General features: G+C 39.6%; 1 protein-coding gene across 2 annotated transcripts in view; it reads right to left on the bottom strand.

The window, feature by feature from the left end:
• Positions 1 to 21962, bottom strand: part of SPG7 (SPG7 matrix AAA peptidase subunit, paraplegin) — an 83560-nt gene that overhangs the window by 21314 nt on the left and 40284 nt on the right. For both annotated transcript variants that reach the window (XM_020989135.2, XM_020989134.2), the window contains exons 6-12: positions 19460 to 19562; positions 18632 to 18757; positions 17355 to 17517; positions 16700 to 16873; positions 5008 to 5132; positions 3615 to 3717; positions 1280 to 1390 (exon numbers count right to left, since the gene is read on the bottom strand). In XM_020989135.2, the coding sequence (XP_020844794.1) occupies positions 1280 to 1390; positions 3615 to 3717; positions 5008 to 5132; positions 16700 to 16873; positions 17355 to 17517; positions 18632 to 18757; positions 19460 to 19562 (905 nt within the window). The remainder of the gene's footprint in view (positions 1 to 1279; positions 1391 to 3614; positions 3718 to 5007; positions 5133 to 16699; positions 16874 to 17354; positions 17518 to 18631; positions 18758 to 19459; positions 19563 to 21962) is intronic.

A 21962-nucleotide genomic window follows, 5' to 3' on the forward strand; every position in this document is an offset into this window, starting at 1 on the left:
TGACCTCATTAGCTCCCACGGACTCAATTAGCTTCTCTATGGAAATAGTTCCCAGATGTATATAGCCATCATGAGCCTCTCTCCTGAATTTTAGTTCCACATCACCAACTGCCTATTGGATTTTTCAAACTGGATGTCCTATAGCAATTTCAAATCCAATCTAAAACAGAACTCATCAACTATTCCCCATATCCCACCTCTTTCTGTCAAGGATACCACCACCATTCTTCCAATCACCCATATTTATACAACTGTAGTCAACTCTGACTCTTCATTCTCTTGTCATCCCATATATTCCCACAGCTGTCTTCTGCATCCCCACATTTCTCTACACTCACATGGCCACCCAACTAGATCAGGCTTTCATCACTTGTCCCATGAGCTACTGAAATAGCCTCCTAATTCTTCTCTTCTCAAGTCTCTCCTTTCACCAATCCGTTCTCCACAAAGCTGCCAAAGTGATATTCCTAAACCACACATAAGATCGTGTCGCTCCCCTACTCAATCAATATACTCCCCATTTCCATTAAGAATAAAACAGAAACTCCTTTGTATGACTTGTAAAGCCCTTCATAACTGGGCACCGGGCTTCCTTTCCAATCTTTTACACCCGACTCCCTTTCATACACTCTCTGCCACTTGGCCAAACTGGCCGCCTTCACCTTCTCAGTGCCTCTGCACAGGCTGCCTCTATACATGAACGGACTTCCTTCTCACCTTGGCCTTTTAGAATGCATCCTTTCTGTTCAAGTTCAGCTCAAGCGGCCCCTTCCATGGAAGGGATTTCCTAACTCTCCCAGGTGCCAGTGTCTCGCCCTCAACAATATTATCTTGTATTTCTTTTGTATATATTTACATGTGGATGTCTCCCTGATAGACCAGAAGCTCCTAGATGCCAGGGACTGTCATTTGGGACCTAGCACAGTTCTTGGCACTAAGAAAGGTGCTTAATAAATGTTTGTCACTTGACTTCAGAGAAGTTAAGACTGTTTTATCTACCTTACCTTCTTCTGTAACTTCCCTTTTCTTCCCAAACCATATAAAGTCCAAGCCTAAAAGGAGCGATATTCCAATCTCTAAGGTTGCTGTATGTTTATGAGGGGTAATGAAATATTTTTATTTAGCTGACCTCCTCCCATTTTACAGATTTATTTATTCAGTGAATGTTTCAATAAATATCATATAATATTTACTTATATTACATAATAAGAGAAAATACTTGATCACTGTTAAGAGTGGAAGAGAAACAATTTCACAGAAGAACAGAGAGTCTCTGTACCTGCAATCACTCGCTCCACGGCATATTCAAAATTAAATGTATCAATTGATTTGTGTCCCTCTCTTGCAGCATGTAGGGCAGCTTCATTACATATATTTGCAATGTCAGCTCCTATTGGTAAGACATTTGACAACATTTAATATGTTTAGTAAGAAACTGGAATAAATGTAGAGAATTCTGTTATAAAATTTAAATGGTAAAACACAGGGATCAATGAATGAGAACTCCTGAGGCTTCCCCAACAGAAGTGAGACTCAGAATAGTTTGTACATTGCTTGGACATAACATCATTTCATAGAGCTCTAGCTAGAGTCAGGAAGACCTGAGTTCAAATATGACCTCAGACCTTGCTTAAGTTGTGTGTCCCTGGGGAAGTCTTTTAATCAGTTTTGCTTCAGTTTATCCATCTGTAAAATGGGGATAATAATAGCACCTACCTCCCAAGGTGGTTGTGAGGAGATGTACTTTATAAATGCTAGCTACTGTATAAAATTGGTAGTTAAGAAATAAAAGGCATTGGTGGACAAGACTCTATGGAAGGTCATTCAAAACAACATCTCCTTCTCCTCTGAAACCCTAGGAGAGCACTTCGTTTGTATCTCTTTATGTCACTTAACAATGACATCATGCTTTACCCTGTCAGGGTTTATGTACCTATCTCAGTTAGCTTATTCTATTAGACTAAAATTCCTTTTTGGAAAGGACAATGTTGTCTTCACTCTTCTATAATATTTACTAGAAAAAAAAAAGTCTGTTAATTGGAGGAAGAACCAAAGAGAAAGGTTATATATGTTGATAAAATAAATGTTATGAGGCTGTTAATATTAACCTATAAAATATAGAGCTTTTAGATTCCCAGGAAATAAACTGAGGGAAAAAATACCCTTCACTGATAAAGTTGATTTCTACTAAAGTAAAACTAGCATAGAAAGAAACTCTCAGTAAAAACACAGGGGTCAGGTATAAAAGGAATGAATAAATTGTAATGACTCACTAATATAGAAGATGAAATCTGGATTCAGAATGAGAAAGATGGAGTGGTCGCTTTTGTGACTGGCAGAACGTGTTAGGATATTCCTAGAATTGCAAAACCAACCTCCCTCCACAGAGCAATGTGAACATACGGTTTGAATTTGTGGGTAAAGGGGATAAAATTCTGAAATAAATAGTAGAGCCAGTGCACCTTAAGGCCTGACAGAACAAGAAACCAAGGAAGGAAATTCCAAGTCTTATTATATGTGCAAACAGGCCTTGCAAAGCCCTACAGAGAACACCACTATGGAGTAGCTTAGGGATAGGAATACTGCTGCAGACACTAAGATCCTTATTTAGGATCTGACCTAACATAAGTGGGTGGTCTAAATACACAGTGAAATACTTTCTGTTCATTTCTCCCCTGGGAGGGAATATGACTGTTATTTATTTATAGTTTATTGACTTAACTTTTCTTTCACCTACCCTGCAATGCAAAACTTATTCTCAACTCAGGCCTTCTCTGAATTGTTTCCCTCATAATGAGACAGGAAGGTCTATGTGCAGAAACACACAAAAATACACAGTTCTATACTTACTACAAAGTAGTAGATACCTACAAAGCTTAAAGAACATCAAATAATCCTGACACCTGCATGGGGTAAAACTGAACTGTCCATCTCCACTGGCCTTAAAAGAGATGACAAACAAATCCAACACAGACTTAAGGAGAATTCTTTGAGAAAAATCACTAAACTTTATACCTTTAACTTAGCAGTCTCATTATGGCCATATGCCTAAAGTAGGTCAATGACAGCAAGTAAGGTCTTCTGTATAACTAAAGATTCATGATGACACTGTCTGGTAACAGATAACTGGAAAAGAAGTGGGTGCTCATCCATTGTAGCATGGCTAAACAAACTGATGTAAGAATGCAATGGAATATGACTATGCTATAAGAAAGGAATGAGTAATTTAAAGAAATATGCGAAGACTTGCATTAAATGATACAATGATACAAGCAGAACCAAAAGAGAAAACAATCACTATAATAACATAACACAAGTAAAGGCAGTCAAACTCTGACGAATTACAGTGAAGAACTTCAATCCTCAAGAGCTAACGAGGAAACACACACAGAGGTGAGGACTACAGATGTGGGACAGGCAGCTAGCTGCTGTAAGGGCTGACTTTATTAAATCAAAACGTCTGGTGGTAGGGGTGAAAGGCAACAACAGAACGGAAAGGGAGAGGGGAAGGCTTGGAATCACAAACTCTAGGGATGTATAAAGTAGCATCAAAAGAGATCCCTGTACAGGACGAGAGGTACAAAGCATTCCAAAAGATAAATGAATTCCCATACCACTAAACCCAGGTGTGAGCTCTGCTAGACGTTGGGAATAAAAACTACCAGTCTGGGTCAGCTTCAGACTCTTCAGATGCTGTTCAAATATTTCCCTTCTTTCCTGTCATAACACAAAAGGAGAGACAAATATTTGGAGGGGGAAGGCACAAACACACCGGAGAGTTGGGGGTGGGATACGTGCAGAGCAGCCAACATGGAAGCCACCTGTCTTTGAAACAGCCATGGCTCCGGCCACCCCAGGCCACAAGAGGGAAGTGCACTTCTACTCTCAGGAGATTCACCCACCTTCCTTGCCAAGCAGAGGCTTGGTCACAGCTCTGCTTCCAAATACAGCCCTGATGTGCGGGGGTTTACCGTGAGTCACTAGCTCGCTTTCCCAAGCTCCTCTCTAAGGGTGATATTAAAACTACCTATGACTTTGATTCTGCTCAAGGAGCCCTTCCTCGATACCCACCACCCCTCCAACCCTTCCTTTTGCTCCCACAGGACCAGAGCACCACACCAGGCTTGAGTTCCTGTTCCTGGAGGTGCTGCTACAAAGACCCTCTTCTACCAGCTGAGGCTGTGTCCAACCTTAAGCTAGGAGGTGGAGGAGGGGTGGCAGGCAGCCAAGGAGTGAATGACTCAGCTGGTCCAGGAGGTCCTGATTAAAACACTCAGAGCTCAGTTGCCAGGGCTTTTTCCCCTTCCTCCTTCAGGGGCAGCTGCACAGTTCAGGCTTTCAGTGCCAGATAGTATCAGGCATTTAAGGTATTTAAAATGAAAACTCTGAGGATGTCTACAAAGCTGCAGATGGAAGGAAGAGATGCCATGCAAGAAGAATGGGATTCTTTTACTTTTCCTCTCTGGATTTGGTTTCAGAGAATTTGCTATAAAACTCAATCCAGGCAAGCAAATTCAACCCCAGATGCTCAGGGACAAAGAGGAAAAACAACAGTGGATGAACAAAAACAAGTTGCAAAACCAAAGAGAAAGCAGTAAGCCAAATAAAGTCTGGACAGATAAGAGTAAAGGAAATTCACTCCCTCCATCTGCACTGGAGGAATGTTACAAACAAGGGCCATCCCTGTGGGGGCAGTGCTCACTGCTGAGCAAGTTTAGGCAGCTCTTCATTTCATGGGAGGGGAGACCAAAAAGCTTCCCTCAACGACTATTTCCATGACAAAAGGATAACCCTACACCCTCAGCCCTGGGAACAACGAAGCAGCCAAGTGATCACTCTTCCGGCTAGTTAATATTTCTCATCACCCCCTTCTATTAACTGATAAGGGCCTTTGGCACACAGCAGAGCTTTAATTTTCACAAGCTTAAGAATATAGCTATTCACCGGGAAAGAATTCCAAAAGGCCTTGCAAATTAGCCTAATGAAAGTCAAACTTGTATTTCTTACCTGTAGTGTAGGGAGATCAATAAAAATATGTCGGTCAAGTCTCCCTGGTCTCATCAACGCATTATCCAAAATATCAGCTCGATTGGTAGAAGCCAACACTATGACATGATCTGTAGTTCCCATTCCTGAAGATAAGAAATTTTTTTTTAAATGTTACTTTTTGTTTTTATATCATCTTTATTTAAAAATATATATATCTCTTCCCTCCCCATCTAGAAAGCCATCTTTGATAACAAAAAATAAAAAAGAGAAAACTGTTTTTTGTTAAAATGATGGTTTTTAAGCAATTTTTTGGTTTTGTTTCTGTTCAAGTTCCAGGATACAGAACCAGGCAGGAATTTTCTAGAGAGGTCTAACATAGAGAGAATGAGTACACTGAGCTAGCTTCCTAAACAGAGCTCCATAAACACTGCTAGTTTATGATTCCTAATGCCCTTCATTCAAAACAATTCTGACAACGAGGATTCACCCATTTTTACCCCAGGAAGTCGGGAAGAATCACGAGGCCTAAACATAATTACAAGCCAGGAACTTCACAGTACCCTGCTCTAAGCTCTAGACAGTACTCTTTGGAGGGATTCAGATTGCTTGTAAATGCATAACAGAGAGTTTACTCCACTGTTGAACCTAAGGGATCTATGGAATATTTTCCTCTATCCCCATTCCACAGTTTTCTGTTGCCTAAAGTGACTTTTTATGTGCAACATCGGAGTATTTTATCACATTTGGTCTGACAGCAGTGGTTTTTCAGGCACAGGGTTTCTTAAAAAAGAATTGTAAAAGGGAGCTCATGGAAAAATCACTGATGAATATTATTAAAATGCAGTGACCCCCATCTTTCTAAACTTTAAGCTCAGCCGATACTTTAAAAAAAAAAACAACCTTTAAAATTATCTATCAGGCCACTTCACCAGAGAGAAAGAAGCTCATAGTACAGAGATAATTAAACAAACAAACCCTGCTATCTTCAAGCATACTTCTGCCTCTCAACAGATGGATGTCAACAAAACTCTATTCTGCTTTCTCACTAGCAGCCAAACTGGAAGCTGCAAGGTTTATAGCTGCCTTCCAAGCTCAGAGCTCTAGCTGGTCCACGTGCTTATGTCAGATGAGTCACAGGCCTGCAGACTCCAAGCACCAGCACTGCAGAAACAAGAGATTCTCACCAAGAGGAGCTGATCATCCTCTGAGAGTGGTTTTGCCTCTACATAAGCAATAGGATAGGGTAGCTTATTCCCAAATGTGCTTCCATCTTGGAGCACAATCCCTCCCGCGATCTAAATAACCTATTCTAAGAGATGAAGCTCAGTATCGTTTGGTCTGGCACCCAAGAAGGAGAAACTAGAAGGATGTCAGTCACATGAGACTTAAAAAGCTTTATTTATGCTGCAAGACTGCAAAATGCACAGTACACTGTCATCTTAATGATGCAAAAATAAATGCTTGTAGTTTTGATCAAAAAACCACGTCTTACTTAAAATAAGTATGACTTAAATAAACAAAAACGGAAGCCCCAGACAGAGTACACATTTGTTACTTCAGCCACTGTGTTCCACTTCTAAGGTAGAATATCAATTCAAATAAAACAGTGATCCAGGAAATCAAAGGATAACAGGGATGGGAGAACCCTGAGAGATAATCAGTTCATTTCCCTGTCTTCTACATGGGGCCTATAACTATCAGACAGATAGGAATCTAGTCTACTTTAACATACCTCTGGGAATGGAGATTCTATCATTTTCTCTCAGGAATCTAGGCCAGTATTTATCTTAGGTTTCTGAAATGCTTCTCCTCTAAAGAGGTCAAGCCAGTGAGCACAGAATTTTTAAAATATATCATTTCAACAAGTAGCCAATACTTTGGGGAAAAAAAAAGCCACAGTTGGTACAAAAGAGAACATGGTCACAGCAGAAAGAACACTGACCTCACAGTTGGAAGACCTCAATTAGAGTTCCGTCTCCTCCAATTATTAGTTGTGTGATTCTGGGCAAGTCATATAACCTCACTGAGCCTCAGTTTTATTATCTGTCATATGGGGATAATGATACATGTTCTACATGTCTCACTGGATAATTATGAAGATCAAATAAGGCTGTATGTGGAGGTGCTTTGGGAACAATAAAGCCATGCAATTATTTGATATCGTGATTAAGGCAGAATAGTAAAGACACACAGAAAACTTCAAAAGTTACATGGGAAATGAGGAATATCAATTTCAAAAGAGACCAATAAAATCACGGAAGCCTTTCCCCACTACAGCCCTTTTCTCCCAAAGTCGAGTTCTTCCAGTAAGGACCAGATCAACCCACACTTTATCACCAGGATTTTGCTACTATTTGCTCTGACGCCACCCTTCCCCCGCTTCCCAGGTACTTCTACCTCCCACACCCCACTTTTCCACTCCCTTTCATGTGCTGCCTTCTGGTATTATACTGTAAGTTCCTTAAGAACAAGGACTGTCTTTTTATTTGTCTATACATCCTCAAATGTCAGGGTTGGAGTTTTAGGTATTAAAGAAAACTGGATTGTAGCTGAGGACAGTGCCTGGCATACAGTCATCAGTTAATCAATGGTTGCTGACTTTCCTTTTTTGTGAGAGAAATGTTTTCGATGCTGCACAAAGTGGGAGAAAGATCCTTTAATGCGTGTCCTCTCCTTCAAAACAAAACTGCTGGTCAGAGTTTGACCTGCACTGCATGCATATTCTTGAAGCCATGTTTTCTAATTTTTTCCCCTCTTTTCTTCCATCTTCTACTAATCATATGTAGAGAAATGTAGTCATGTCAGAGGTTTCCCAAGAGAGGCAGGGCACATTTCAGAGGCTATATTTGGCTTGGGTTTCAGTAAGGACTAGTCCATCCAACTCTCTCTCAAATGAACTACCATAACCGACAGAGGCTATTAGGAATATGAACCTACTCTGAGTCCCTCTGAAAAACAAAGGTATCTTAGTCTTCAATACCTAATGCCAGGAGTGGCTGTTTAGGTATTAGGTCCTAGCCCAGGTTACTCCCCTGACCTAAGCTTGAGGGTTCAAGCTGGAAATGGACAACTGAGTTAACATTGACCTTTATGTCAATCAGACAGATTCTAACCTCTCCTACAGAGGCACCTCCAAATAGTGACCAAGAGCAGGTTTTTCCTCATCCAACTCAGACCCTGGAATGCTACACACCTCTAGGGGTGAGCCAAAAAAGTTTGGAGTAACACTTCACAATGTGAAGTCATTCTGACACACTCATCTGTCACTTCGAAGGAATGGAGAACAGCACCTTAGACTATGTAGTAAAATTATAAATCTTTAGAAAAAAGTACAGAGGATATAATGCAGACTTCTCTATTACTGAAGTGCAAAAGAGCAAGTAGCTATGGTAGTGGCTACAGAAATGCCTACAGAAAAGGCACAGGCAAATAGTGACTAATGTAGAAATCACTAATAAGAGCCAGGTGTGTGGAAATAAGTACCAGAGCTAAGAAACCAGCTTCAGTGAAAACAACAAGAAGAACAAAAACCCCAAACTTTAATTATATGGCTTAAGAAGGGGCAGAAAGAGATTTTTTTAAATAAGAAACTGCCTAGCTGAATAACAAAAATGAAAGTTTTTCCTTCTCCGTTGTAATGTAAAAGGAAAACAAAAGCAAGCCTGATTTTTATGCACAAGTATTTTCTCATTTTAATCAAGAACCTGGAATGTTATTTTAAGTTTCCAAACAGACCAAGGTCATCTGGTACAACTATTCTTGGAATTCCATGTCCAAGTTGACAAATCCCAAATCTGCAAGTATCCTTGTTAATGTCCGTCTCCAGCAGATCTGACCATGGAGGAAACAGACTTGCTGACAGATTTTTAAAAACAGTCAAGCTGCTTCCAAATAGTTAACAACACTTTTGCCACTTCTGCCAAGAATCCCTGTATCAAAGACACGATGCACTTGATATGAGCTTACCCAAACAGTACCTCTGGACCATCACTGTGGGGTCACATTTTCAACGTGTATTAATTTTTACTCACTCACACAACATAAAATGATGCCTTTAAGCCTGCACTTTCTGCCACTTGGGCTGGAGAGATAGTGCTAATCTGCAAGGCTAGCCTCAACTCATTCATTACTCTGGGAGAGATTTCTACAGTAAAAGCTTCTACCAGCCCTTCTAAGAAATTTCCCCTCAGTGAAATTCAAGGCCACATCTGTTCCATTATTATTCTTCTGTATCACAGGAGTAACATCTTTGTGCCTTCATCAATTAAAAGTTGAAAGGAATTTTAGAGGTCTAATTCAATCCTTTCATTTTACAGAAGTGAGAAGACTCCGAAAAGGGGGTGACTAGCCCCTCGCTGTTCAGACACCTGGGGTTCATGAAAGAACCAGATTTTTACATCCAAGTCCCAGTACAGTGTTCCTGCTCTTTCCTACACAGCTTCTCTTCCCTCTACTCAATATGTCTAAAATGGAATTCATCATCACTCCCCCCAAAACCATTCTTACTTAGAACTTCCCTACTCTTGTCATGGGCGCCGCCATTCCTCTAAGTAGCCGGGTTTACAATTTTGGTATTATCCTTGACTACTCATTTTCTCTCACTCCTTATGTCCAGTAAGTTGACAATCAAATGTAATTTTGTATGTAATTATCTATGTAAATTCCTTCTCAGAAAAAATAACAACTCCTTGAGAGGCCAGGAGCGAGTTTATTTTTATCTTTTTTTCCCCCCTAAAAAAGTGATACAAGTTTTCCCCAACAAGATGGACATTTCCTGTTAGGCTATAAACTCTGTCCCAAAGGACAGAGTCTTCTGCAGCACTAAAAGTAACCTGAGTGGAGAGAGGTATAGTACTACCCAACCTTACAGATGGCAGGTTAAAAACAAACAAAAAGCCAAATGAATGATTTCCTTCATGTTTTCAGGGGCTACATTTGAAGTAAACTAAAAAAGGTAAAACTAGAGCTGTCCAGGCCTGACGACCACACCAGAAATGCAGCTAAAACCTAGTCTTTGCTTAGTCTTAAGAGCTAATTTAGTCAATTCACCTACTGGAGGCCGTGAAGAGGGCAAGACAAATAAACGAAAGGTGAAAGAGTAAAATGAGTGCTCTCTGTTCAAACAGTTCAATATTCAAAGGCAACAGGATTGTGAGTGGCCAGCCAGGCCTGGGAATGTTTGCACACAGACTCTCCAAGCTGAAGGAGACCTCAAAGCTAGGTCAATTATGCTCCTGGGGCAAAATTCGTTTCAATAGAATTCCTATGTCTCAAATATTTACTCTTGTAGGTAGATAACAGGAAGATATGCCTAAAAAATGAAATTTTCCTGAAAGCAGAGATGAATACATTGTTCCAACTTGCTTATTAGCATCTAATTCTTTTTCATCATTAAATGTCTATTCAAGTTTGCTATTAGCAGTTATTTAGGTTCCAGATTTACCCTTTGAAGTTTATCATAATTTTATCATTCCAGTATTAAAGTCTTCACTGAGCTTTTCCTGGTAGCTTAACAAATGGGACCTCCTTGACTCCTTTCCCCCTGCCCACTCTGCTGCCCCCCCCACCTCAGATAAGAGCCATAAGTAAGAAAAGACAAGACTGTGTGTCAGAAGATCTGTGCTCAAATCACAGATGTACAATTTGCTTGTCTCAGGAACTTGGTCAAATCACTTAATCCTACTGAGCCTCAATGTCCTTCTCTATAAAATGAGAATAACAATATCTGCCCTGACATCAAAATGTTGCTGTGAAGCTCAGAGAAATGTATATGAGGTATTATATAAGCCTTAAAGCATTTTTATAAACGAAACCTTATTAACAAGTTATAGAAACTACAATTGACATTGGCATTTCAGTCATAATACCTAACAGGTTATTGGTATTTGATAAATATTAATAATTACATTGAAATTTAATAGAGGGAGGAAAAAGAGACATAAAAGGGAGTGTGGGAGAAAGCTATGTAGTGGGAATTTTAAGATAACTACCTTGTGTGGTGTGGACTATGTGTGGATTTTCCAATAGCTAGAAGACAAGGAGAGGGTATATTTTATGGTGGAACTCCTGTGTGGAGATCCATGGCGGGAGCTATCTCTCAGTTTAATGACACTTGTTAGTTCTTTAGAACTATATGGATTTTTCTATTTATCATTTATCATTTTCTGTTTAGCATTTTTCTATCATCTATTTATCATCCTATATTCAGCTCTTTGGAATCTGACAATTCATGAAGCAAGACACTGGCTTCTCATATAATAGAACCTGATTATTAAACTACTGATCATCCAAGGCATAAAGAGAAGATCTTCAATAAATATTTATGGATTCACTGGTAGGACAAAGTAATGAGACAGTTGAGAAAGCTGGTCTTTGGGAGCAAAGGCAGAAATTATCATGTTAATATTTAATAATATTAACATTTGGTTTAGTGTCCACAATAACAATCCAGGAGATGCATCTTTCCAAAGAAACTGAGAGCAGTAAGTACCTAGACTATGCCACACACATTTTCAATTATTCATGGTATACTTTAGTCCATAAGCCTTGGATGATAAAAACTCTGTAAGTGTAAAAAATGACAACAAAAATGTTTTGAAAAAAATCAGAGGACCACAGGATTTAGAGGTGAAAGGAACATAGGAAAATATCTAGCCCAACTATCTCATTTTATTAAGTAGGAAATGGAAGCTCAGAAAGGGAAAAGAATCTTGCCCAAAGTCAAGGCAAAAAGATAAAACAGCTAAGTGTCAGCTATCTCAGAGCAGTTCAAAGGAATAAAGGACAGTGGAAGAAGAGAGTTTACCCTTCCATTTGCAATCTCAGGTGAGATCATTACACTGGCTGAAGGAAAAAAGTTAAGGTTAAAAATGGGTATGGTAAAATTGAGAAACAGCAGTTAGACAAGTGTTGTTTGATATGCAGAAAATCACCTTGGAAGAGCTGTAAGGAAAGAGACCATTCCAGCCTGACATTCCTGCTGGCAGAGGCCTTCTGAGGCACAATTTGCCTCCTCCCAAGGAAGCCTGATTCACTTCTGGTATAACTATTAGCACGTTTTGCCACGGCCAGCCTAAAACGACCTCTTCTCCAACTTCCACCTATTCTCTTTTCCTCCTTCTGGGGCTACACAAAAGAAATCTTGCTAGAAGACAGCTACCACCTCCCCCACCTATTTTTTCCTTCTGCAGGCTAACTAGTGCCAATTCCTTGTATACCATAACCCAGTCCTTCACTGTCTATGCTGACCTCCAGATGTTCTTATCAATGCCCTTCCCAACTGGAGGTGCCCAGAACAGAACAAAACACTGCAGATGCAGTCTCACAAGGCAAAAACACAGTAAACACAGCGGTGCCACCACCTTCCTAATTCTGGACACAACACACCTCAATGCAGTTGAAGACTACTAATCTTGAACATACTAAAAAACCAGAGCGAGCTTGGGATCCACTAAAACTCCCAGACCGTCTGTACATGTTATCAACATCTGCACCATCTAGTCCTTGTGAGGGAGATTTTAAAAAATACTCAGTGTAGGATCTTTATTTCCAAGAAACCTGGGGAGACTTGGGCAAAGTGATACAGAGCAAAGTGAGCAGAACCAAGAGAACAATTCATACAATGACAACAATATGGTAAAGTCAAATAACTTTGAAAGATAGCGCCAATCAGGATTCCTGCGGACTGAGGGTGAGGAAGCACACTACGCACCTCCTGAGAAAAGTGATGGAGTCCGTGCAGAACGAGACATTGGGTTTTTTTTTAGTCACAGCTAATATGGGAATCTGTTTGCCCAATTATAAATAGGTTACAAACATTTCGGGGTTTTTTTCTTTCTTTTTTTTTTCCATTGGGGAGGGAGAAAATAGGTTTTTAATTGGAAAAAAATTTTAAACCATTAATCTCTTATTAAATTTCATCCTATTAGATTCAAGCCATTAGAGACAGCATGATATAGTGGGCAGAACACCAGGTTTGGCTTAGAGAGATGTGGGTTCAAATTCTACTTCTGATACTTCCCCTCTATGTACCTGAGGTAACTTTCCCAAGACTTATCTGCTAAGTATAGACAGGTTATGATCTTGATCAGTACAGACACTTTCCAAACTGAGACTGATGAAACCACAAATCTTTGAAAAGATGAAACCCATCAACCTAGCCTGTTTAAATGTTTTTGAATTCTGACTTTGTCATCCAATGTGTTAGCTATCTCTCCTAACTTTGTGTCACATGAAAATGGAACTAAACATCATCTAAAACTTCATCACGCTCACTTATGAAAAATTCAGAACAGAAGCAATCACAGATTCCCTGGGGTATTCCACCAAAAAATCCCCTCCAAATTGACATGAACCAACCCATTAGTGACTATTCTTTGGGTTGAGCTGTGCATCTACTTAACTATACTACCATCCCATCCACATGTCTTTGTCTTGCTCACAAGGAGAGCATGAGAGTTTGTGCAACATTGGTAAAATGTAAGTATACTATCTACATTGAGACATCTCAATAAACAAGAAAAAAGCATTAAATCTACAGTTACTTCAGAAATCCTTTTCAACCTTTAAATATATCACCTATAAAAAGAAGACAACTCTGCTGTCCTCTACTCAAAGGTACATGAATTATGCAGCAAAAACTTCTATTTACTGTATAACCATCTACTTTGTGTCACTAAACACGTCTTGAATCCATGAAACAGCTGTTTATTTAAAATGAATAAATTTGAAGAGGATGTTTGTGTAGACATTTTGATCATGGTTGGTTTATTTAACTAATGGCTGAGGTCAGCAAATCAAAAATGCTATTTGTTGAGACTGGCAAAGTAGAAGATAGTGCTAACGTTTCTATTTGTTGTAAAGATTGTATCCTCTTCTAATGGGCTAAGAATCCCAAAGAAAGACAAAACCATTAGATTAAAAAACAAAGCGTTATTACTCATTTACTCATCCTAGCAACCACTGAGAGATCTTGAGACATCTTGGATTATACGTGCATACACTATTGCATCTAAAAGAAAAGAAGTAGTCCAGTGACCTAAGGGGGAATATTTATCTAATATCAACTGAAATTTAAGGAGATTTAAGTTGTATCAATACTCATTTTTATCACTATATGCCAATGAATAATGAGGGATTTATTAGGAAGCTTAATTTTTTAATCAACTCATTACATAAAAGGAAGCCAGTGTATTCTCTCCTTATCAGATGTCAGAGTTGTGTTCAATTCTGGATAACATGGCTTATGAAAAATATTGACAAGCCAGAGAACATACTGATGACGGCAAACAGGAAGTCCATTTCTCATAAGGATCAGTTCAAGGAACTGGGCATATTTAGGTTAGAGAAGAGATGACTTGGGGGGGCAGATGTTATGGGGAGACAGCTGACTGCTGTCTTATACTGACGGCAATAATGACATATATGAGGGGTAGTATTTAAAAAAAAAAAGCTCTTACTGAATGAGAGCCTACCTGTACAACACAGATATATAAACTTTACTGATCATGTACACCATAAAAATGTTTGAACAGGCACTCCCAATATATGTATGCTGGTTTGTAAATCATATGTGATAACTATATTAATGTAGTATGCATATTATAAAACATCCACAAAAAAGGAAACTAAAGACGAGAGAGTAAAAATAAAATAAATACTTTAAAAGAATGTATTTTTTGTTTTGCCTTTTGGTGAAGCAATTGGGGGTAAGTGACTTGCCCAGGGTCACACAGCTAGTAAGCATCAATGTCTGAGGCCAGATTTCAACTCAGGACCTCCTGACTCCAAGGCTGGAGCTCCACCCACTGCACCACCTAGCTGTCCCAAAAGAATATATTTTTTAAAAAGAATATGTTTTTCTTTTTTATTAATGGAACAAAACCCTTTTGGGTCCTTTTTTGTCCAAATCATTTTAATTCTGGCAACATGATTAAATATGTTTCATTATTTTTTACAATTTGATTTTATACTTTGCAATACAGCTATTCAAAGATCTATTTCTAAGTTTGGTTTATTTCAATACCTGGTATTAGCTTCAAGAAGGGAAATAACAGTTCCAGTGTATTCTCTCCTTCTCAGATGTCAGAGTTGTGTTCAATTCTGGATACATGGCTTATGAAGAATATTGATAAGCCAGAGAATATACTGATGAGGGCAAACAGGAAGTCCATTTCTCATAAGGATCAGTTCAAGGAACTGGGCATATTTAGGTTAGAGAAGAAATGACTTGGGGGGGCAGAAGGAGAGAAGATAATCATCTTTAATGTATTTGAAGGGCTGTCATGTGCAGAAAGGATTAAGTTATTCTGTTTGGCCACAAATGGCAGAACAAGAAACAGTAGGTGAAAGCTTCAAAGAGGCAAATGTAGCCTTGATATAAAGGAAAACTTCCTAAAAACCAGACCTGTCCAAAAGTGAAATTATCTGCCTAGAGAGATGGTAGCTTTTGTCTCCTTGGAGACCTTTAAGCAGAGCTAAATGACCAGCGATTAGGTGTGTTAATAGTAGGTGTCCCTTTCATGTGTAGGTTGAATTTAATGGCTGATGAGGACCCTTCCAAAGCTCAAACTGTATGATTCTATAAAAGCTAACAAAGATACCCTACAAAGGTAGGCAAACAAAAATGAAAGAAGCATATTATTGGTTGTACTTCCTAAATCATAATACTTATTTTTTAAATCTCTTCCAACAATTATAATTATGCAAAGGTTTTCACTGAAATTTGGACAGTAAATTTCTATCTTACCTGATGCTGTTGGGGGAAGGGAGGGAGAAACGGTCTCTGGAGGGCAAGTCTCAGGTCTGGAAGGTGTCTGTTCCAGACGGGGAGAAAGAGGCGGTAGCAGGTCAGAAACAAAACTGCTTGGACTTTGGTTTCTTCCTGATTGATAGCCTTCTTGATTTGGTTCCAAGCTATCTATTCAGTGTTTTTCCTTTGGGGGCCTGAGGGAGTATGGTGGGGTTGAGGAGGAATCTTGGTGGATGTCAGAATGCAAGATCCTTGCAAACAGAGATTGTTTCATTTATGATTCTTGTATTTCTAGACTCTAGAACAATACTTTTTTATTGATCTAAGAGAGCTCTGTGCTTGCTTACCTGGCGCCTCTAGCCTCCCAGTTACGGCCGCTACCTACTGCTCACTCCCACCATGGCTAGGCCTGCTCCTCTCCCACAAAGACTTTCTTTGCTTCCATTCCTCCTCTATTTCCCATCCTCTCCTGAGGCCGAGGGGAGGCAGAGAGAGCAAAAAAGAACCCTGCCTCACGTACACTGGTCCTGCTGAATTAGGGGAAGGGAAGAAGCCAAGCAGAAAATGACCATCCAGCCCCACTGACACTGGGTATAGTTGCGGAAGAGGCTAGGGCTAGGTAGGGAGTGATTTCTGGCCCATCTGCTCACCTGACTACCAACCCATCTGCCTAGGAAGGATTACTGCAAAGGCAAGTGGTAGCTGCCACACAGAATACAACTGGGGGAAGGACAACAACAAAGGCAGCTGATGGCTGCAAGCAGGGTGAACAGCTGGGCTTCTCTCCTCAGCTCTTTTCTTCCTGCACTCCACTGGAGCATCGTGTGGGTATCCCACCCTTGAGAAGGGTGGTGGCAGACATTGTTGGATTCAAAACTAAACAACTTTATCTGTACAGAGAGCAGAGACTGTCTTTCAGGCAAACTGGAAGGGTGGACATGTGGTCAGCAGCATACTAACCATCCATTTCAACCAAAAGCTGGTTTAAAGTCTGTTCCTCCTCAGTATTGGAGAAGCCAGACATAGTAGTAGATCGCTTCTTGCCCACAGCATCAATTTCATCAATGTAAACAATACATGGAGCCCGGTTCTGGGCTTCTCTAAACAGGCTTCGGACTCGAGCAGCGCCAAGACCTGAGAAGTAAACAGGAAAGAATAAGAAATTGGAAAAGATTAGGAAATAATACCAACTAGTTGGTAAGATAATTATCTTCTACCAGAGAGTAGATATACTTACAGTAATAATTTCCAAACCCTAATAGGATACCATTACATATAGATACAGCTACAGACAGACATAAGACATAGTTATAGCGGTAGCCACGCCCAACCAAACTACAGAGCTCACTACCTGTGGACCTCTTGGCTTTAAGTGCAAACTGTTCACTTTAATGACATGATTATCTAAAATGAGTAATAAATTTAAAGCTAGAGCATCTCAACTTTCTTTCTCCATTTCTTTCCCAACTCTCCATTAATTTTGCATGTAAAGAAGTAAGAAGCACAAAACAGGAGGAATACAGAAGCAGGTTAAATTTTTCTTTCACCAACTGGGGTACTCAAAAGCTATTACACATTTCCCCCCCAATTTATAACTGCTTTGCTGATGACTCACCTCCTATCACTTCCACAAATTCCGAGCCAGCCATTGCCAGGAATGGCACTTGGGCTTCTGTAGCTACTGCCTTGGCCAACAAAGTCTTTCCACAACCTGGGGGTCCAAGCAATAAAGCACCCTTTGGGACTTTGGCACCGAGCTGGAGGAAGCGCTCTGGACTCTAGAGGCAGAGCACATGTTACATGAGCATAGTCATTTGGGGTTTCAAATAGTTTTTAAGAGGAAATAGCTCTAAGAGGTTCAACTACCTTATTTTCTTTTTCTTCTTTTTTACTTATCCCTTTTGCTTTTACATCACCTTCATTTCTAAATATATCTCTTCTCTTAGCCCTACCTAGCAAGTTATCCCTTGAGCAAAAAGGAAAAAGGAGAAAAAAAGGTCAGCAAAACAAAACATGGACCAGCCTAACAACGTATACAATGTTTCACAAGCACAATCTCCCACCTGTTCAAAGAAGAGAGGGACATTATCTCATCTTTCTTCAGGGAAAACCTTGCTCACTATGAAGTACAATGTTCATCGATTAATTTGTTCCCTCATATATAACCTTATGGCTATAAACTCAAACTGGGGAAAATGTTTAGCCATTCCAAGGACCCAACTTTGTAGTTAAGAGAATGCTAGGACGCTCACGAGCCAGAGCATCAAGAGCCTAAAATGTTGGAGGCAGATTTAGTTCGCTTTCCTAGCTGGTTAGTAGGTCCGTCTACATATTCAGTAAGTGCCCAATGTGTCTCAATGGAAAGAGGAAAGAGACAGATAAAATCAAATTAACTACATGCTATGTAGGTTATCAATCAATCCACAATACAGGCGGTTTGGGTTTTTTTAAAGTGGAATTGCAGTTCTGAAGATGATGCCTATTCTACACAAAAATAACCCTGACATAATGTTTTCTTCTAGGAAAACTGGAGGCTGGTCCAATTGCAGTGGTAATTATAATTAATTGATTACAGTCAGTTACAGATTCCTTGGGGCAGCTAGATGGCACAGTGCACAGAACTCCAGCCTTGGAGTCAGGAGGACCTGAGTTCAAATCTGGCCTCAGACACATAACACTTACTAGCTGTGTGACCATGGGTAAGTCACTTAACCCCACTGCCTAGCAAAAAGGAAAAAAAAAAAGAAAACCGGAATGCCTTTCCTTCATGCTTACCTAGAACATAAAAACTCAGAGTTGACTGAAATGGTTAATCAAGAGACCTCAAGAAAAGTCTCTAGGCTTCCTCTATACTTTGAGCTATCTTTCTGCCCCAGAATTTTTGTTTCCCACCTTTAGATAATCCACAAACTCCTTGACTTCTAACTTGGCTTCATGCATTCCTGCTACATCTTTGAAGCTGATTCCCTTCCCAAGCTTTCCATCCACAACAGTGAAGCGAGCCATTTTCAGTTGGTTCTGTGTTAGAAAACATACAAAACAATCAATTTTGAAAGAATAAGTCTTACAGAGGGGAGAAAAAAATTAGTACATCAGCACCAGTACTTTGGCCTATCCACCTTTCTGTTCACCTCTTACATGCACATAGACTGATTTCTTTCCCATATCACTACTGCCTCTGTCCATAGTGCCCTGTAACAAGGAGTAGAATCATTAAGGGCAGAGACATTATGAAAAGGTAAGTTTCCTTCAATGATGCAAGGTAAAACATCAGTGTTTAAATACAACTGGCTATTAAGAAATGTGGCTGGCTGGTAGCATTTAACAGCAATTTTTAGGCTCTTCCTACATGCTTTAAAAAGTTGTTACTTATGACTGCCAGTGCGAATAAATGACTTGTGAATTATCTCACATGCTCAGCTTATAGAGCCTCCTCCACCCTTATTCCCAAGCCAAACTACATTTCAATCTATAGGAATGCATTTAAATTAATCATGTGATAAGGATTTGGATTCTTTTCACATAGCCTGAGTTAAAACTAGTTATTATTTAACCTCCAGTCACCCAATCAGAATCAGAAATTATGGAAGATATGATAGAGTATGATCTTTGCTATCAATTCATTTTTATTTTTTATTTACATTGTAACATCTGGGAAAGAAGAAACAGAGGCGAGTTCTGAGGCTGTAAATACAACTGAATATGATTTATGCAACTTACAAAAGCACTGAATCCCCCTTCCCTTCCTGTCATCCCAGCAAGGCGGAAAATGTACCATAATATGGCCACACCCACAGCTGTCATTCCCAGGGCATAAAGTGCACTAAAAAGAACAAAAAGACAAGTTAAAGGCTTTAAATCATTACAAATGAAACAAAGTAATAATAGCGAACAGCCCTCTGACACTCTCAAAAGTGAGAAAATTATCTGAGGCTTTATGGCAAAAAAAATGCCACAAATGTAAGTCTTTCTTGTCCAATTCACATCAATTAGTCTCTTATGTAAGTTTTTTTTTTTACTCATGTTTTCACATATGAGCAAGACTTCTAAATGCACCATACAAGGCTTCAACTTAGTGAATGCATCCTCTAAAGCAGCTTATGCTACAAACAAAATTCTAACTATTGACATTCCATAAATTCATCAAATCCTTTAAACTGAATATGAGTTCACATAAGGTACCCCAGACATTGTGCAGAAATGATCCAAGACCCAGGATCAAGTGTTCACTTAGAAAAGGATAATAACATAACAGTAACTCATCAACATTTCTCACACTCATCATAAAGTCAGAAATCCTTAAGCTTCTTACAGAAACATGGTCTACATGAAGTCCCACATGGGACCAAAAGACCTTGAGTACGATAACTGAACAACACAGGCAATCTCACCACTAGGCAAATTCCCACTCTTTTGTATCATGGGAGATGAAAGATTTTTTTGTGCCACTAAGGAAAAAAAAGTCAGAAAGTGACTGGGATCCCAGCTAGACTAAGTTTTGCCACACCAGGCCCTCATGTGAAGAACCATTACTAATCACCTGCAGCATTTTGAAACAGGAGGTGACATAACTCCTTCCAAAGTGGTGGTTTTGGTTTTTTGTTTTTTCCCATGGCTCAGGGCGTGCTGCCATAGTATTACTCAATAAAAAGCATTTTTGCTTGTCTAATTCAGAATGGTTTGGTGTATTTCTAATGAGAGAATCCCATTTTTATTTCTTTTGATCAAGTGATGAAGGGAATAAACTTAGATTACAGATACGTCCATTTTTCAAAATCTACATAGTGAAAAACAGGAAAGAAAACAATTATGTGGATAACTCAGTGGAATAATCTGCTGTATACCAAAGTTGGAAAAGGGCTTTTTTTTTTCTAACAAAGTAATTCTTCTCTCAAGGATTTAGCAGTTAATGGAGTTGTGGAGATCACCAATGGCAAGCATGTCACTTCATGGCTCGATACATTTTATTTTGAAAAACAAGCTGTTTTTATTTGTTGCATTTAAAAAGAAATATAGGGGCAGCTAGCTGGCACAGTGGATAGAGCATTGGCCCTGGAGTCAGGAGGACCTCAAATCCAGCCTCAGACACTTATCACTTACTACTGTGTGACCTTGGGCAAGTTACTTAACCCCAACTGCCTCACCAAAAAGCAAAACAAAAACAAAAAAAATATACATATACACACGCACACACATATATATAAAGAAATATAAGTAAAACACTGCAACGACAAAAAAAAACTATGCCAAAATAACTGGGATGTCAGCAAATGGGGGAAAACTTTGACTAGATCTTTTGCATCTCAATGAAACAACAAAGGATGCTCTTCAGCCCCTCAGAGCCCTAGCCCAAACTCCACCCTCCCACCAGGATCTCCCTTTCCCAACCGTGCACACTAAAGACTCTGCAGCCTTGCCACTGGCTCTGCTGCTGCACCCTAAGGACCGTCAGAGCTTTCCACCAGCCTCGAAGCTGAATTCTCCTGTATGTGTTGTCTCCACTCATTCCATCCCCTTCTTGGCCTTATTCTTAACTTCAAACCATGCTCCCTCTACCCCTTCCCTTTCCAGCTCTTTTTTTTGGGGGGGCTGTTTTCTTTCTCCAATAAAAGGTACCCTCCTTGAGGGCAGGTACTGTTTTTTGCTTGCATTTGTATCTCCAGTACTTAGCATAATGCCTGGCACATGGTAAGCAACTAAGAAATGTTTGTTTCCTTCCTCCTCCTTCTTTGAGAGGAAGCCCTCTTTGACTTTTCTACTTGTGTTCCTAATGCATGGCCCAGAACAAACACTGAATAATACCTAGCCACTCATACACTACAAGTTCATTTTCTCCTTGTTTTTTCCTTTTGCCTGGTATATTCGTATGGTAAAACCAAAATTTTTACCCCCTCAGAATTTTGTTTTCAATAAAGGACTACTGGCTTTCAAGTTCACAGTTATATAAATATGACAAGAACACCTGATTCCCCGACATTGTGTCCTATCATTAAAATGAGCTCACAAGACTCTAAATCAATACCAAATCTATTCTATGTCTGACCTACCCATCAGAGAACCTGAGTTCAAACCCCAAATCCATGACTTAGTACCCATGTGATTCTGGTCATTTGATTTCTCTAAGCCTCAGTTTCCTCGTCTGTACAATAAAGGAGTTGGATAATATATCCCTTCTGGCTCTAAATCTATGACCCTAAAATCCTATGACTGTTTTGATGAGCAA

Source organism: Phascolarctos cinereus, unplaced genomic scaffold (genome assembly GCF_003287225.1).
Source record: "Phascolarctos cinereus isolate Bilbo 61053 unplaced genomic scaffold, phaCin_HiC Scaffold_2;HRSCAF=192, whole genome shotgun sequence".
Taxonomy (NCBI): Eukaryota; Metazoa; Chordata; class Mammalia; order Diprotodontia; family Phascolarctidae; genus Phascolarctos; species Phascolarctos cinereus.